Consider the following 17,491-nt stretch of genomic DNA (forward strand, 5'->3'; position numbering starts at 1 on the left):
TTAAAAAGCAAAACATAAAAATCACAGGCAAAAAATTGTTCTGAAGTGCTAATGGTTTCTTGCATTTTTAAATCAAGGCAGTGAGACCATCACTGGGAGACTGGGGGCGCAGGAACCAATAAGCAAAACCCTCCAAAGGCATGCCTATACAAATTAAAGCAGACAATGCTGAGGTTCACCTGTTCATCTTCTTATATGGCCAGAGGAAAGGCAGCTCCAGTCTGCAGACTTCTAACATAATAAGCTTTGCTGTACCTAAGCTAATCTAATTACCCAGGCACTGGAGCCACGCATTTGTTTGTACCTGCTTGTGCAAATGTGCCCTGAAGGGTAAGTTTCACATCACAAATGTGTCAGAGCTCTCAACATCTCTGGAAGAGACGGATTGCTCTGTAAAGCAATAAGGCCCTGAAAACTAAATGAGAACCATTTCTCTGTTCTTGTTTTGAGCCTTATTTGAAATTTTGATCACATTACAACAACTTACTGTTACAACACAAGTATGTCCATCGCGTTTGTCCACCAGTGCAGTAGGACAGTTAAACAGTGATGTAGTTATATTAGCACTAAGAAAGAGCATTAAGTCTATTTAACCTCAACGTGTTGTACCACAGCCTCTTCGTTAACTGCATAGAATACCTTCTCCAACCCATAATCCCTTATAGACTCATTATAGGAATCTTAAATTTATTACCGTCTTCTTTCTGCAAATTTCTTTCAATGGTAGACACACACGACGCACAGGTCATGCCTGTGATTTGTAAAAAACACTTTTCAGCTGTCACTCCGCTGGGCTGGTTTGGTCCATCAAGGTGAGGACTGTCTGGAAAAGCATCCGAGGCACAGCCTTGGTGAGGAGGCTCTGGAACTTGAGGCTGCACGGCAGCATTGCTGGTGTCAGGCCAGTGCCCACGTTCTCCAGCAGTGGTATCTTGAATAAATGCACAATAAACTGAACAAACACCATCTACAGTGCGGTTGGATGATGTAGAACTACAAGCAGGTCACATTTATCGATCATGCAAAGTCTCTTAGTTGTTTGAAAGGTGACATAGTAATCTTGCTCTCTTCATGGAAATAATATAGATATGCGTATAACAATATACACTCACCAGTACCACTTGTGTGACCATTTAACCCTACAGAACCGGTTTTCCACTTTCACATGGCAAATGATTCCCTCCAATTTCAATGCCTAGACCTGACAGCTACCTCCACTCAATAAAGATATATTGGTATCTAGAGGGTCCTTATCCAACAGAGAATGCAGTCCAGCCTCACATGCATTCTCTCCTTGTCATCTATGCAGGACTGGGAGTACTTCACCTCAAACAAGGTAAAGGACAAGTTTCTCAACAGATTTCTCCTTATGGCACAATATTTACACTGCGAGTACTGCAAAACGACTACTGGAAGGATTTGCAGCACCTGGAAGACCTCCGCACATACAGGCCTGTTGCAATCATTTTTGTTCTTTACCAGATACTGAACAGACACCCAACAGCTCCAGCTGCGTTCACAAACTGCCTCCCTTGGGCAGAGGTCTGTGTAAAGGAGCAAGAGTTGCTTCTGAACATGTTAAACACAGGGGCTCCCCTCCTTTTCCACAGATGGATCAGGAAGTCTCCCACCAACAAATTAGAAACCAAACAAATCATAATTAAACACCACATACAGGCTCCTCCTCATCTGTACCAGTTTCTCAGATTCAGAGGGATTAGACCCATGAGAAAAGCTAATAGGATGTGGTTTATTGATCAAACTAATTAATTCCAGGTAAACTACATCAGTATCTCAAAGCAAATCTGTTGAGTTGAAGCAGATAAATATTGTCGTATTTGAAATTCACTAGTGACGAGATTGTGCGCCATAGCAACTTCTTAAACATTGAGCTCATGTACAAAATGTACAAACTGTGCTGCAGCTGACATTTAAAAGCACCTGCTCCCACCAAAGAGTACCTGCATCTTGCCACTTACCTTGCAAGCAGGGTAAGTAGGGCCTGCTTAGTAGCTTTACTAGCCCTACTTTACTAAAGCAAGGCTTAGTAAAGTAGGGCTAGTAAAAATACTCAAGAAATAAAGGTCAAAGGATGAGGACACTAAAAAGAGATTTTAGCTAGGTAAAAAGTGGTTTTAAATGAAAGATTGCATTTAGTTTATGGGTTTTAGTATTTTGGAACATAAATGAAAACATTTGGTTTGATAGGTCTACTTACAGCAGCCTGTAGACATAGGAGGAAACCTACTTCAGTGGGTAACAGGATCAGCTATTTGCAAGACCTTGTACCAACTTCCAAACCTTTTGGCTTCATAATGTAACTCAACTCTTCCACCCACTAGTGGCATTATTAAGGGCTGAAATAAAGTGCTTCACAGCTGAACTCTCTCTCCCTTGCTAAGTGAGGTCAGAGCAGGCCAGTCCCTTAGAAAAGACAATGCCAATGTGATGTTCTAAGAGTTTCTCTCCAGAAGAGAGTCTCAATGCAGGTGTCACATGGCCCAGCTTGGCACGCTACCCATGGAAGAAAAAACACTGTTACCTGTCAGCACAGAAGCATCAAACCCCATGTCTTCTATGGCAGCTCTTAACTCTTCTCCATTAGTGACAGCTGGATCATAATGTATGGTCCCAGTTCTGTCAGCTAGAGAAACTGCTATGCATTGCACTCCTTGCCTCTGTGATATGGTCCCTTCTATGGACTGTACACAGGAATTGCAGGTCATGCCATCAATCCTAATAACAGCTGTGCGTGTCGTGTCTTGCAGTGGCTCTCTGAAGAGATCACATAGCAAAGCAGGTGATGGAGATGCTCCCTTATTAACTTCTGAACCATTAGGGAGACATACTTTAAAGTTTCCAGGTGGAAGGGATTCAATAGCTTGCTGCAAAGCTGACAGGGTAATTAAATTTGGGCTATACTGTACCACAGCACGTTTATGCTCCAAAGACACTTTAATACTTTGTATGCCAGGAAGATCTGATATATTTCCTTCAATGTTTCTGACACAGGATTTGCAGTGCATGCCTTCTATCCGTACAGCCACTGTAGCTGTGCCACTCATCTTGGCGACCGGTGGATCCACCCCACCACTCTCGAGACTTGCTGGTGTCTCCTTGGGGTTTGCATTCTGCAGGTGCCCGAGATCGAGGACACCAAGCTTCAAAGGGGCTGATTTACTTTTAATGGTGCATTCATATCCCAGGTTACTGATATGGCTCTTGAGGTCGTCAGGCTGAATGATGTAGGGATAGTAAGCAATAATTGCTTCCTGGTTACCAAGTGACACCTTGATTTTCGCCACACCATGCAGTTTCCTGATCTTTCCTTCAATGTTGGTGACACAGGACTGGCATGTCATGCCTTCTACCCGAAGCTTAACTACTGCTTCTCTCAAGCATGACAAATTTACGGTCGCTGTAGTCAACCTCTCTTCTGCTATGTTGGCGTCAAAGCCCATATCCTGAATTTCCTGGCAAATCTGTTCAGGACTTATATCTGACTGCAGATACTTTATTACAGCGTTGTTCTGCTCAAGGGAGACTTTAATACTCACAATGCCCTTCACCTTGGAAATTCGGCCTTCTATCGACTGCACACAAGATTGGCAAGTCATTCCCACAACATTGACTGCCACAGTGTGTTCTTGGGAAGATGGAGAGGGTGCAGTTTCAAAGCTCTCCTCGTAACCCATGTTGTCAAAAGCAAAATTGTGTTTCATTGTAGGCTCCAGCTCACAGTCAGGAGGAGAATCAGTGTTGGACAAAGCCTAAAGAGCAAGAGGAAAAGTAAAAATAAAATGCATGTATCTTTAGCACTGTAAAAGCAGCAATATTCTGCATGTGTTCTCAAGCACTTATGAGAAGTGCTCTCAAGTCAGTCTATACCACCAAAACGCTTCACAATGTTAACTTACACTCTCAATATATTACCATTTAGCTATGCCTACAATGATGAATCAGGCCTCTGACACTTCTCTTGAGCAGCAATTTAAAAAATATTCACTAGGGATATAAAAGCAAAATTGTCTCAATATTTCCAATCCAATCATTTAAAACTTGAGCTCTCTGCAGCCACAGGGCACTTTCACCATGCAGCCAGAGCCCTGCTCTTCAGAGCACACTGTCACCTGCACAAAGGGTCACAGCAGAGTATGCTGAATGTCTCTCCACAAATGTCAGAAGCCAGTTCAGTTTATCCAACCTGCTATTGCTCAGCAGGAGTTCAACCCAACCCAACCCAACCCAACCCAAACCAAATCAAACAACAGAAAACAAAATCAAGAATTTCCCAAGAGCCTGAAACCAGCTGGTGGAGAGAGGACCAGTTGCATGACATCTGAAGATCTGTACGTGTGCACACAAGGGCCTGGGCTGTCTGCATATATACAGATCTTTAAGTTAAAATCTGTATCTGGCAAAGATTTGAAAAGACACAGACCTATACGCAGATACTTCCACTATGATTTAGTTTCATCTACCTCTTTGTGAGGCACCTAAGAAAGACGATATATTGAGCTGCAAGAACTCACTGGTTCGATCCAACACCAATTTTTAGGATGTAATGGCCAGTATTGAAGCAGATCAGCCAGAATTGGACTTTCCGTCAGCCAGATCAAGGGTTCCATAGTACTAGGACTCTACAGTTTACTGCACTCAACTCAACTGAAAATGAAATCTTGAAAAAAAAAAAAGTGATAAAGGCAATGCTTTTCGCAGAACAGGTAATCGGAGCACAGACTCTGTCATCAAAGGAAATTGCTGGCGCCAAGTGATTGCTGGCACCAATTGCTGGCGCCAAAAGGAAGATTGAGAAGTGAGGGACAAGTCCCGTATTGTCAGGTTTCATGGAAAGAACATCAAAATTCATGTCTGTGACTTAAGGCAGCTTTAACTACTAAATATCTAGATGCAAGCTACTGTGACAAATCTATTCACTCGCGTGTAAAGCCATTGGCTCTCCACCATTCAGTAAAGCACCTAACGCTGGGCATTACTGCAGGGAGGGGGGTCACTGGATCAGGCCCAGTACCACAAATCTTGTTCCTACCACTGAGAAGAAAACTCCCTCCTTGGTACCGCAGCATGGATGAGAAGCATTTAGGCCGCTTATTAACACTAGACTGCATCCAGTTCATTTGACGCAGTATTCAAAATTCATTAACTTGATTTTGTTTCACGCTTAGACAGCTTGGGAATAATGAGGTCTGGGGTCATGACCAAAATGGCAAAAATTTAACACGAGAAATTTGCTTTCAGCCTTCTCCATACTGTATTTATTAGAACAGGAGGAGGAATGAGCAACTTCAACTCTTCAGCGTTACGGTGCAGCTCCTCGCTATCCTGACTGTCAGCTCTCTCCCATGCCCACTCCCTCTCCGCTTGGCCTCAAGGCTATGCTCCGGGGATGCTGGGGAAGAAGAGTCATGGGAATATTTTAGCCTCGACATCCCCTTTTACCTCTCCCTCCCACAGGCCTGGCAGCACCCGGGGCACGTACGCCTCTCCTTACACTTTCCTTCCCAGAAGTTACTGAAATCCCCAACGTACGTGGAAACACACAACCAGCCCTTTCTTTCAAAACAAAATATAAACAGTTAATTGGACCTCCCTGTAGAGGTTGTTCCACATTTAAGTGCACACAAAGACGACTGCATGTTTATTTCCTCCTGTTTGTGCTCTCCCACACTTTAAAATAATAATATGGCCTCGTATACGGAAAAGAAGCCAGTCTGCAAATGAAAACAGTCTCTCACCCACCGCATTTCAAACGCTGCTGAAACTCAGATTTGCATTTATTCTAATGCCTACCTCAAGAAACATTATTTGAATATTGTCCCTTATCTCCTCTTCACATCCCCTGTCCCCAGCCCCCCAAGGACACTTTGATCACAGTGGCCTTTCTTATCACAAACACCCGATAAAGCGAGAATCCGCATGTGAGTTACAGGAGCTCACCCTGTACGTTTACTTTGGCTCATATGACAAAGGCATTTGCCTTCTGCATCCTTTGGTGAAACAGAGCATGAGAGACGGGCTCTGCTCTCCTGCTCTCCTTCACCGTGTTTCTGGCAGCCACTTGTAGATGAAAACCAGGAACCATCACACGCTTTATGTCCTCCACTGCCTTCCCTCCACCCCCACGCTCACCAACCATCTCCGTCTTCCTAGGTACCCAGTGATATAAAAGCAATTCCAATTAAATGTATAAAAAGATTAAAGGGTATTTCTCATCCTCCAGTCTTTTGAAAAACATAAAAGCAAGGACTGATTCTACTATTTCAATGCATTGTAAGCCATAGAAATATCAAAACTTGGCCATCACTTTATAGTTTGGATAAAAAGCTATCCCAACGTTCAGAAGAATTGGCAAAAATATTTTGTTTGTTATTTGACAAAACCAGATGTTTATGCTCTGTAGGAGAAAAATCCTTGCACACAAATTTTTAAATGACAAGGATAAAATTAGAGAGGGGATGTGGTTATAAAAAAAAAAAAAAAGGTTTATTTCCCTTAAAAAAAAACCAACCATACACACACAAATGCCAAATCATTGAAGAATCTCTCCCCAAAAACCAGAAACGTGCACAGGTTCAAACACAGTATTTACAAAGCCTTTAGTATTGCTTAACAGCTACAAAAAAACCCGAGGGCACAAATACATCTGTGTGCGTACTTGCAAGAAGGGGTGTTTCTACACTAGATCAGAGGAAAACAGCAGGTTCACGTAAGGACACAAACATGAGGCATGCAGAAATGTGCCCGTAGGTTTCCTCAGGCACACACTAGGTCTCAGAAGAGGGTTTCCTGATACCAGCTAACACCCGTACATAAAATGGCATCTATGAGGCTGTATAGTAATGCAGAGACACCATCTGCAAGAGGATCAGAGAAGCAGCCACCTCCAAAGATGGCAAAAAAGGTGCCTGGGATTCCCAGGTGTTGCCCCTCCTGCTTGCTTCTGCCTAGAGAGAAATCCCAATGAAATAATGAAAATGCATCTGACTCCACATCCATACAGGAGTGTGAAAGAACTGGCTGCAGTTACTGTTTTGTCTCTCACACCAAAGGAGACCTGCTTGCTTTTAAGGGCAGGTGTACACCAAGTCTGTTTGCTCCACCAGTCTCACACATATTTTTACAGTGACTATGTAAAAAATATGTTAATAATGAAAACATGAAATTATGACAATTCTTTCCCTCCCTTGTTCTGCATGTAAAAGTTGCAACTCAAAATGCACAGCAGAGCGAGGCTCTACTCTGAAAGCTAAGAATCCCTACAGAAAGCGGTATTATGAAGCTCATTTAAACAATATAGAAAAAAAAAATAGAAGAAAATTCAGAAGAGACCCATTGACACAGAAGCAGCAGTAGTTGGGAAGCTTTAAAGAAAGCACCAGAGCTGGATGGAAAACAATCCCATCTACAGGAGACAGCTCTGAACCGGACCCAAGACAAGTAGCAACTGAAACGGTTGATGTGCATGAGCATGGGATCTGAAGCCCAGCTCCCAGTACAAGGATTTCAGAGCAAACCCACTGGCATGAAGAACGACCCTTGCTGCCCCAGACAAGAGCTGGAGCACTCATGCCTGCCCTAGGGCAAAGCAGGGCTTGGGGACAGGAGGAAGAAGTGGAGGGTCCTGCTCCCCATCCTGACTGCCTCCAGCCAGCAGGAAGGAGATCATCTGACAGGAATATGCCCTGGGGCTGGACTAACCTTTTGGGAAAGCATGGAGGTGGAGCAGGGCAGGGAGACACTGCTGGATTGGGAGCACCAAGTCTTGAGCCCTGGCTTGACACGCAGCTCTTGGCGTTACAGCATCCAGAGCTCAGCAGCTGGTCCAGGGGTAAAGGTGGTCATTGTCCATGGACTGTGTGACTGGTGGGGTAAAACCGCTCCATCAAGGGCTGCCCTCAGAGACCTGGCATCAGGCTGCCCCACTGTCCCCCAAAATGGGTTATTTCTTTTGGGTACTCCCATTCAGAAGTGCAAAGGCCAAGGGTTTAACACAGCAGCGAGGGGATACAGAATAAATGTAAGAAAATCAACTGAACTGGGAAAAAACAACCCAAAGAATAAGAAACCACAGCACGGGGTGAGACCCTCCCGTACAGCACATGGTGACCGGTGTCCTGACAATGGATGCAACCCCATGGCTGTAAATTCAACAAGGTTTGTGCCCTCCTCAGCTTTGCACACCGGCCGCTAGCCACCCCTGGCTGGGTCCCTGTCCTCCCCCCACCTCTGTGCTCCATGGTCACCTCGTGGGGTGGCTTGTCACCGCAAAAGCCATCCCTCACTCCCCCACCTCCCCTTCCCAAGAGGTGCAGCCACCACCAAAACGCCAGTGTAAAGCTCTTGGCCTCTGCAGCATGAGGCTGAGGCCGTGCCAGGTGCACCCCACAGCTCCCCGAGCATCACCCACACCGAGATCCCACACGGCCACTGCTCCTCTCTGGTGCTCCAGCAAGGCTCTCCCCCCAGGGCTGGCACTGCCCTCCCGCCCTGCCCTCCTTCACCTGGCCTGCAGGGATGCTAATTTTCACATCCTGAAATTCAAGCGACGGACTCCTCACGGAGATGCCAGGCAGTCAGCCGGCCCAGCAAGGAAACTGGGCTGGGCCCATTCAGCACCTTCCCCTCTGCCTCTCCCCATCTGTTCACCCACGAATGCCGGATCTCACTGAACCTCTCGCCCAGTATCTTCAGAGGTTTTGGGCTGCTCTTCTCCCTGTACCTCCACAGGCTGAAATTAGCTGTCACCCTCTTGCCTTTGAGCACACAACTGCCCAAGAATTATCTTATCTGTGTTGCTGCTTTACCTTTCCTGCTTCATTCTTTCACAACCTGCTGATTCACGGCTTTGGATTCAGGCAGGCGGTAACACAACTGAAAAGCCACATACCATTAATTAAATGCTTCAGATGCTTTCCCAGTTTGTTATAGGCAGCCAGTGAACAACAAAACGAGGGCAGAGCAGCCTCAGGAACATCAAAGGTTCCAAGTCTTCAATTTCATGCCTATAACAGCAGCACTTCTGAGTGGGCAGAAATTCAACCCTCATCCTCCTTAACAAATTTCAGTGCAACTTGTCCATCCATCTTGTTAGCATATGTTGTTTAAATGTATTAGATCTTAACTGGTTGTTCTTCCTTCCCTCTTCCCCCAAGCTTAGCAAAGATTAGCAAATGTCAATAGCTACTCTTTTCAGTAACTACTTGTAACACAACATGTTATTTTCCAAACAGTTCCTGAGTCTTAAACGAGGGAAAACACATCCTTTCCACCTGTAAATCAAGAGTCAATGAAAAGATTGCTTTAAAGCAACCTTTATGGTGCTTTTGTTTTCAAAATACTAAGTTAGTTGCCTTAATGCTTCTGCCAAGGGCCTGCTGTTCCCCATCTGGCAAAAGGTTTCTCCAACAGTACAGATGATGGGGAAAGATTTAGGCAGTTGCAGCTAGTCTTACTGAAATGATAACACTGTAGTTAACAAACCTTAGAGACCTTAACAGGTACTTTTAAATTAAAGGGAGCTATGTAAACCACACTTGGTTTACTGGGAAAGGGGAAAGCCTTATGGTAAAGGGATTGTTTCTAATTTAGAATTTAAAGCAAAACACTTTGTGATGTTCTTCACGGCTCCAGTACAAGCAATGCGTATATCCCAGTGAACTGAATACAGAAAAGAGATCCTTTGGTAGAACAAAGTCATTTATGTCATGATTGTTTTCTAGCAAACATTTATAATATAAGAAGTAACTCGAGGCAGAAAAAGCCTTCAGGTATATTTGGTCTGTCCTGACTGTTATTTCATTGCAGTCTGACGCTAATTATTTAAGCCATTCTAAGCATACGCAGTTTCAAAGGCCACAAAATTGGTTATGAGAGTTTCTTTTCCTTAAATATTCACGATATCCAAACTATATTACTGTAATTTACATACCTTTTAAATAGAAAAAACTGTTTTTAAAATAATAAACCTCATCATGTTTTTATCAGCATTGATCTTTCTAAGCCTCTTCTCCACAACAGTTAATCTCCAAAAATACCATAGTTATATACAACACTGAATAAAAAAAAGTAATGTTGCCACAGATGTATTATCAAGAACTTTCGCTAGCATCCACTTAGTAGTTATACATAAAATACTTACCTACAGTTAGGACCTTTTAATGTTTCTGCATTTTCTATTTTTCCAGAGAATAACCTGGTATGAGTTGCTGTCCAACTACTCAAGCAATTGCAGTTTAAAAGGAGAAATACTAATATGCTTCCTTACTAAGAATCCCCACTCTATATTATTAGAGGTGGAGCTGAAAAAATGCTCATTAGTTACAACAGCATAACTCATCATTAACAACCGCTTTCAAAGATTACTTTCAGAGGATCTCCAGAGGACTTTGCATTTGTGTACTGCTTGTTATGGGGCAGGCATACATAGGGGATTGAGACAATTTAGATAAAGAAGGTTTAACCTCCTTTAATATACAACCCGCATCCAACCCGCTACTTTGTTTTAAATTCTCCAGTTCAGAAACACCTCTTCCCTCCCAACCCACACACCAGCTCACTGACCTGTCTTTCAACTGTATTGACTTCTGGTATTCCCATGGAGTAACTCTGCAAAAGTTTCTCTTCTTTCTGCAAGTTACTGCTTGCTTTTACTGGAGATCCTGTGTTGGACTTTTCACCAAAAATCAGTAGTTCAGGCACATCATGTGCTGCCTGCCGCTTACGAATAGACACGAGGGTTATGTTGTTGTTGTTTAAAGTAGCTAAGCAGGACAGTTCCCTTTTCATTTTATTGTCCAATTTTCTCTCCATTATCTTTCCAGGCTTTAAATATTGCAACGCCAAGGGAAACCTTTACGAGAGCAGTTATTTGGTGTCTTATCGGCCACACTTCTTTCAGCTACATTTACAACGGCTTGAAGATTTCCACCTGTCTAATCAACATGCTCATTAGGCATTCGTCACGAAATCCCAGATGTAACCTGTGATCCTTGCGTACACTTGCTCGCTGCACTCAGCTACCTGCTCTTCTTGCCAGTTTAAATGGTTCCCACCAACTGGCATCCTTTGTGCTTACCGAACTGCGTTCAGCACTGCTAATCTTTGCACACGGCGTTGCAGCAAGCTCAGCCAAGGCTGCCTTTCACAAGCTAGTCAAACATGACCTGTGTGCAGCAAGCCAGTGCATAATTAACTCCGCCAAGCCAGGCATTAGCTCCTTGTGGCCATGTGCGTAATCACAGCTCCTACAAAGGGCAATGCTATTCCATTTCTTTCTTCTATGAAATTACTTCTATCACTTCTTTCTTCTATGAAATTACAGGGATTTCTTGGGTAAAATGTGGTCCTTTCTAACACTGAAAACGTGCCTGTGATTGTATCATTAGATAAGGTTCCTAGACCGAAGGTCTTTCACTCATTTAAGGCACGAGAACATTCATTCTTTGTTTCTAGAAGGGAAAAAAAAGAGTGAGTACAATATTTATACTTTTTAAAATGTGCCTCTTTACCATCAGCAAGCTTTACTAAAAAACAAACAAACAAAATTAAACCAGCAATTAGTGCCAGAAAGTAAAGAAAAAAAAAGAAGATATTCCCCTTGGCAAACTCAGTTCCCCTTAAATCCCCTGGCAACTACAGGGACATCTAATTTAGACAGCCATACACATGATAGGTACCATCACTAGAAGTGCCTTGAGCCAAGTCTGGATACATTTCTCTGGGATTGCCTGCAGCAAATTCACAGCACTGTGCTAACTTGGTGAGTGGGATCTCAAGTTCCCTAAGCCCACAGTAGTGCAGTCCACTTCTGAAGACACCCCTGAACAGTGACACCTAAAGAATGGCCATGCAGGGAATGTATATAATATAGTTGATGTGTCATCAGTTCACATCCTCCCTGGCTATGCAGTGTCCTCACTGCACAGGCAAGCCTTAAAATAATTGTTTTACGTTTAATCAGAATCTCTTGGACTTGTTGGAAAAAGTCACCAAATGTACTCCTATGCAGAGGTTAGCACACTGGGTCAAAATCTCAGCACATCTATGTCACGTCATGAAAACCTGAGGGAATGGATGACACTCCACCTGTCTGGCAGGACAAATTCAGATTCTTTTTACTTCCAAAAGCAGAGGTACATCCCTCTCACCCTTGCCACAAAGACAGTGGTCCAGAAAGCCACCATGCAGGACATTAGCATCCTGGCTTGTCTTCCTGTCATAACTTCCCCACAAAGATGAATCCTTCGCTGTGCTCATACCATCTAGTTCTTGACTCCAGAGTTAAGAACCATCCTTGGAAAAAGAAGGTCTTCTGCCAATGAAGCAAAACTCAAAATACTGTTGTAGCACTATTTTGTATCATTGTCTTAATATATGAGATCGGTGATAATATTAAACTTTTAAAAAGGGTTATTTTGAAAACATTTTGAGAAATGGCCCTTCTAAAGAGTATTACTACAAAGAGTAAAGCATCTGTGTTTGTTCTGTATTTATCAATGAAACCGTTTAAAAATACACCTGAATTCAGGTGGAACACTTTTCTGAAAAAGAAAACTGTGTTAAAGGTGAAATCCTTTTAGGAATTAACTGATTTTAACTGGTTTTGAAACAATCAATTGAAAATCACACAATTTGACTTATGTGAAAACTTTTCATTACAATGTCTTTAAATGCTAATGCTACATCTACACACTAAAGATACATACATATTTAAAATCTGGTTTTTGTCCTTCTAAAACAAAACAATTCTCTAATCTCAAATCAAAGATATTCAGAAATTCAGCTCTGCGTCCTAATTCCAAATAATGGAAATTTCAAATTCTAGAATGTCTTAGAGAACAGAAATTCCAGTTTCTGGCCAGCTCTAAAGTATGTACTTGGTCCACTCATCTCAGACAGTATCTTTCCTATTAAAAATATCCCAAACCCTACCTAGCATGTTTCTACAAGTAACTAATATTGATGAAATTATCATATGGTGAAACATACTGTAAAAACAAGGGTTTTTTTTTTCTTCTTCATGTCAGGTTCACCAGCAAAGCCCAACTTAGGCTGACAGAATAAAGACATGTTTAGTAAGTACCTTCTCTCTGATTCCCCTCACTCGTCCTTTTTTTCCCCCAACTTCTGAGCAACTCTAAGGTAAAAATCTGTTTCTAAAAGCAGCGGAGATAAGTTCTTACTTAGTGCCCCATAGTCCTTTGCCTTTCGCAGAGTCCTGAACACTGATTTGGAAGTAGAGAAGAAACACATGAGGTTGTGCTTTGAACACCTTCAGTTTCCAAGATATTTACTCACGTTAAAAAGAATTATTTGGCTGGGAAAAAAGTTTGCTATAGTTCTTCAGATGAAAGGGGCATAAGATATATTTCAACCAGCCTAGCTGATTTAAAATATGTAGTTTAGCTGCTGGCTGAAGCAGAACTGTATGGCAATGGCAAATGAAACCTGTGCAGCTGACTAAGTTACGAGCAGCTCTTGGAGAAGAGGTAGCATTCACAAAGCAGAAACCGCTGAGCATCTTGTAAAATCAAACAATTTCTATTTACCTTAATACACCAGACTGAAAGCTCAGAGGTCCTGCCCTATCCCAACCGCTCTACAAGTCTCTTATGGTTCAGGAAGGGATCCAATGTCGGGACCTCAAGGGTGGCAATGTCTGCCAGAGGAGCAAGGCAGCTGCTTGGAGCTAACCGCTGTGATTGCCTGCTGCTGAACTCTGACAGACTCCTACTTTTTTAGCATTTTAGTGAAGGCTGAAATAAGAAAGGCAATGTTGCCCGTCTCATCTGATAACAGTAACATGTCATGGTTCAAGCCTAGATTTTGCACAGCTTAGGAGTTTCACCAGGAAGAGTCACTCAGGTTTGGTAGCGTGAGGTTTAGATGGCAAACAGAAAATATGCCCACTGCCTTTGCAGCTCTCTGCTAGTGTCAGACAGAGGTGTTTGCATTTTCATGTCAGAAAATGCAGAACATCCCAAGAAAATGAAATCCTTTTGACTTAAAGCCTCAAGAGCTGATAAAACATGAGTTTTCCCCTTTACATTACCTGCTACTGTCGGAGAATATGATAAACACACAAAGAACTATGTGTCTTCACGTAAATTGTGCTTCCTGGGTGCATTCATCCCTGGCTTTATAGGATGATCTGGCCTTGCCCAAAGAAAGCAACTTAAAATAGTCTTAACAATGCCTTGAAAGATGAGAAGCTTGGGTTCAAGGAAAAAAATGGGAGCCTGGAGGTAAGGGGGTCATATTGCCTTAATCTGACAGACAGACAAGAGGAACCGGTTCAGATACGTGCACACCACGTCAGGGCAAAGAGGGATGTATTAGTACTAATACATTACTCTAGAAATCCAGTCTGCCTTTGAATGTTAATTGTTTTCCTATTCTCCTCCTCAGACATCATTTTAAACCACTGAAATACAATCCATTCTGAGGCATGCAAACAATGATATGAGGCTAAAACCCCAGCAATTTCACATTTGACAGTATTTTGAGTTCTTTTTAATTTGTCTTCAGGATGCAGTGAGCTAAAATTTTTGAATTTTTTCCCCACCATAACAGAGTTGGATCGACTTTGTTTTTTTCACATATAATGCAACTGCAGGAACTGGAGCTTTAAGAAAAAAAAAAAAAGGGAAAAAAGTATTGCAAAGCTCCTAGTAACATCACAAACAACAGTGCTGGTAACTCACAGTTATCAACAAGTTGTTAACAACATTGCTTGGGGGGGAACCCACGAAATACCCAGCCCTTGTGTGAAACAACTATTTCTCCTCTGTCAGTGTCCTCTTTAAGCCAAAAACCAAGTAGTTAGTAAAGGTATGCACTTTTTCTTCAAGCAAATCCTTGTGCTTTCTCAGCAGTCATTTTTCAGTCCTACTAAGCAGCACAAGCCTCACATTTCCCCCATGAAGTCAATCTGCTGCAGCTGAAAGTTCAGTGGAAGCTTGGTCAGATTCACGGTACATAACTACGTCCTTGACTTCTCCAAACTAACTGATATACTTATTACAGAAAATTTAAAAAAGGGCATACCTTTTTAGCACTGAAGAGGCAACAAAACTCCCTCTTTACCTACATTTTCTCCTAGTTTTGAGCCATGAAATCAGAAAGATAACTCTTCAGCTACAGTCCTAAGAAAACTGGCAGCCACCAGATACACAAGCGTTTCTATAGCATGAATGGTGTACATATTTCTTTCAACAGATGAAGAAGCATGATCATAAGTAATGTTACTTCTTACACTATAAGAAAAGAGGAAACCGTACATAACTCTGAAATACAAGGAACTAAATTCCTACCTGCCATGAATAAAATTGCTTAAGAGTTGATGGCCTCATTTCAAATCAAATCAGCTCAGACTTTGGCTTCAGTTTTTCAGGAAGCAGACTCAATCTTCTCTAAATATTTAAAAAAAGTTTTGTTTGCTCTAAACCAGCAAAACTCAACGGAGTATCTCTTTTGTAACAGGGCCCCAAAACGCGTACTAATTTTTTTCATTCCATGGCTTCTAATATGATTGCAAATTTTGTGGACTTGGTACTTTGTCTGCTTTTAGCAGTGTTGATTTCATTATGATAATTTGTGTTATCTGTCTATTTATACTGCAGGAATTTGTTTTCATGTGCCTGGAAACTACCAGGCTGATCGTATTACCACAGCAAAAGGCACACCTTTTGGGTCAGGGTTTAAGTGCAAAGAACAATTGCAATCTGCATGAATTAATTCAAGTCCAGATTTCCAGTAACGTTCATTCACCTAGCAGGTGAAGAAGGCTGGCAGAACTCGTTGGGCAGTGCCACAACGAAACCAGTATTTTCACTTCTGTGTTTCCAACTTAATTTTCTGATGGCGTCCATGGTTTGCTCTTGCTCAGAGCTGTTTTTGGCTTGTGAAGTTTGAGCAAAAGCTTTTTTGAATTCCATACAGAGAAAAAGGACCCACATTTTATCCATCTTAACTGCAATATTTCAAATATAACTTGAGAATGAGTAATAGTACAAAAGTAACTATTTTTAAGGCTAATTTGAGAAGACAGAAAAACCTATTACTTGTGAACTATATCAGTCATTGCTGAAGATCATAGCTTTTGTCACCTACATTTGCTATCCACATTTAGAAATAAGACTCAAGTTCTTAATTCCAGTTTTATTTGTAAATACCTCAGTATTTGTAGTGGGGTTTTAAAAATACCTTTTACACTTGTTTTGAATAAATAAAGTGGTAAGTGTCTGAATTGTGATTTAAGTAAATGGGAAGACTTTTTTTTTTCTCCAAAGCAAGCAGCCATTTACCCTGTAGCAGGCAAACTAATAGCAGACCCTAAGATGCCCTACCAAATCTGCAATTAAATTTTCCCCTCTACAGATCAGGAATGTAAGCCTATGTCTTAAGTGACCTCCATATACAATAGATATCCTCTAAACTGTCCCCAACTGTAGCACCCCCACCATTTAGATTTACTATTAGTTCCTTGCCAGCACTTGTTTCAAATCATTCTTGTGGTCATGTTTCACAGCCAGAGACAGAGACTTCACTTTGATGAGACACCTGACACTATGTAAATAACATAAAGCATACCATATTTGTAAAGCATGCATAGAAAAGAAAAATGGCCAAAAAAAAAAAAAAGAAAAGTAACTCTGGTTTAAGCCTGTATTTCTGGTTCTATGGCTGGTGTTTAATCCCAAGTCAAACTGCTTGGCCTCTGAAAAAAAGGTCATTTCATCCCATTTCATTTTATATACACCATAATCACCTCCATTCCAAGAAAAAAAGACAAAACAGCATCTTGTGTTTGCATTACAGATGCCATGTCTAAAACACAAACATACCGCCTTTGTTAGGACAGCCTAAATATGTAAAGGCAAGCCCAAATTCAGTTTCTCTTAACAGTTGTTTCTGGCTATCTTATCCTGGCAGAAACCACTTCTATACAGAAAGACAGGAGTTTCCAGCAATTCCCAAATCCCTAAGAAAGCTTGAAAGCAGCACTCCTCACCAGAGGACCTGGGCTCCTCCAACACAGAGTCCTGAGCAAAGTCCTATCTGCTTTCTTGGTGTTCCAGGCAAAACTCTGCCTGGGAAGAAGGGCTTCCACTTTCTACATCATCCATTTGGTTCTTCGACTCCTTTTTTCCCTCCTCTCCCTGTGGACTGGTTGCAGTTACTGAGTAGAAAAAGGCATGAAGGTGTTAGGGCCCTCTCTGTGATCTCACCCTTGCAGAGAGGGTAATCTCTTAGGTGACCCTATGGCCACAGGGGCTCAAACACAGCCTGGCCAGGCTGGCACGAAGGCCCTTCTCACCTGTCCTCCACTACTTGCCCTTTTGGACTCTGCCACATGCTGCCAAGACAAGGCTACTGCCCTCCCATGAGCGAACAAACCGGGGCACTGCTCACCTGCCACTGACCTCGGCATCACTGTACTCATGGTGGGACTGAAGGGACAGGAGGGGCA

The 17,491-nt window shown here is 42.3% G+C and overlaps 1 protein-coding gene across 4 annotated transcripts in view; it reads right to left on the reverse strand.

Annotated features, from left to right (window-relative positions):
- The window catches only part of ATP7B (ATPase copper transporting beta), a 48,916-nt gene that overhangs the window by 21,282 nt on the left and 10,143 nt on the right, over nt 1–17,491 (reverse strand). For 3 of the 4 annotated variants that reach the window (XM_075490038.1, XM_075490047.1, XM_075490029.1), the window contains exons 3-4: nt 2,543–3,770; nt 695–931 (exon numbers count right to left, since the gene is read on the reverse strand). In XM_075490038.1, the coding sequence (XP_075346153.1) occupies nt 695–931; nt 2,543–3,770 (1,465 nt within the window). Of the gene's footprint in view, nt 1–694; nt 932–2,542; nt 3,771–8,667; nt 8,779–17,491 lie in introns of those variants that run through there. The other variant, XM_075490056.1, reaches the window with a different exon arrangement.

The sequence above is a fragment of the Mycteria americana genome, chromosome 1 (genome assembly GCF_035582795.1).
Source record: "Mycteria americana isolate JAX WOST 10 ecotype Jacksonville Zoo and Gardens chromosome 1, USCA_MyAme_1.0, whole genome shotgun sequence".
Classification (NCBI taxonomy): domain Eukaryota; kingdom Metazoa; phylum Chordata; class Aves; order Ciconiiformes; family Ciconiidae; genus Mycteria; species Mycteria americana.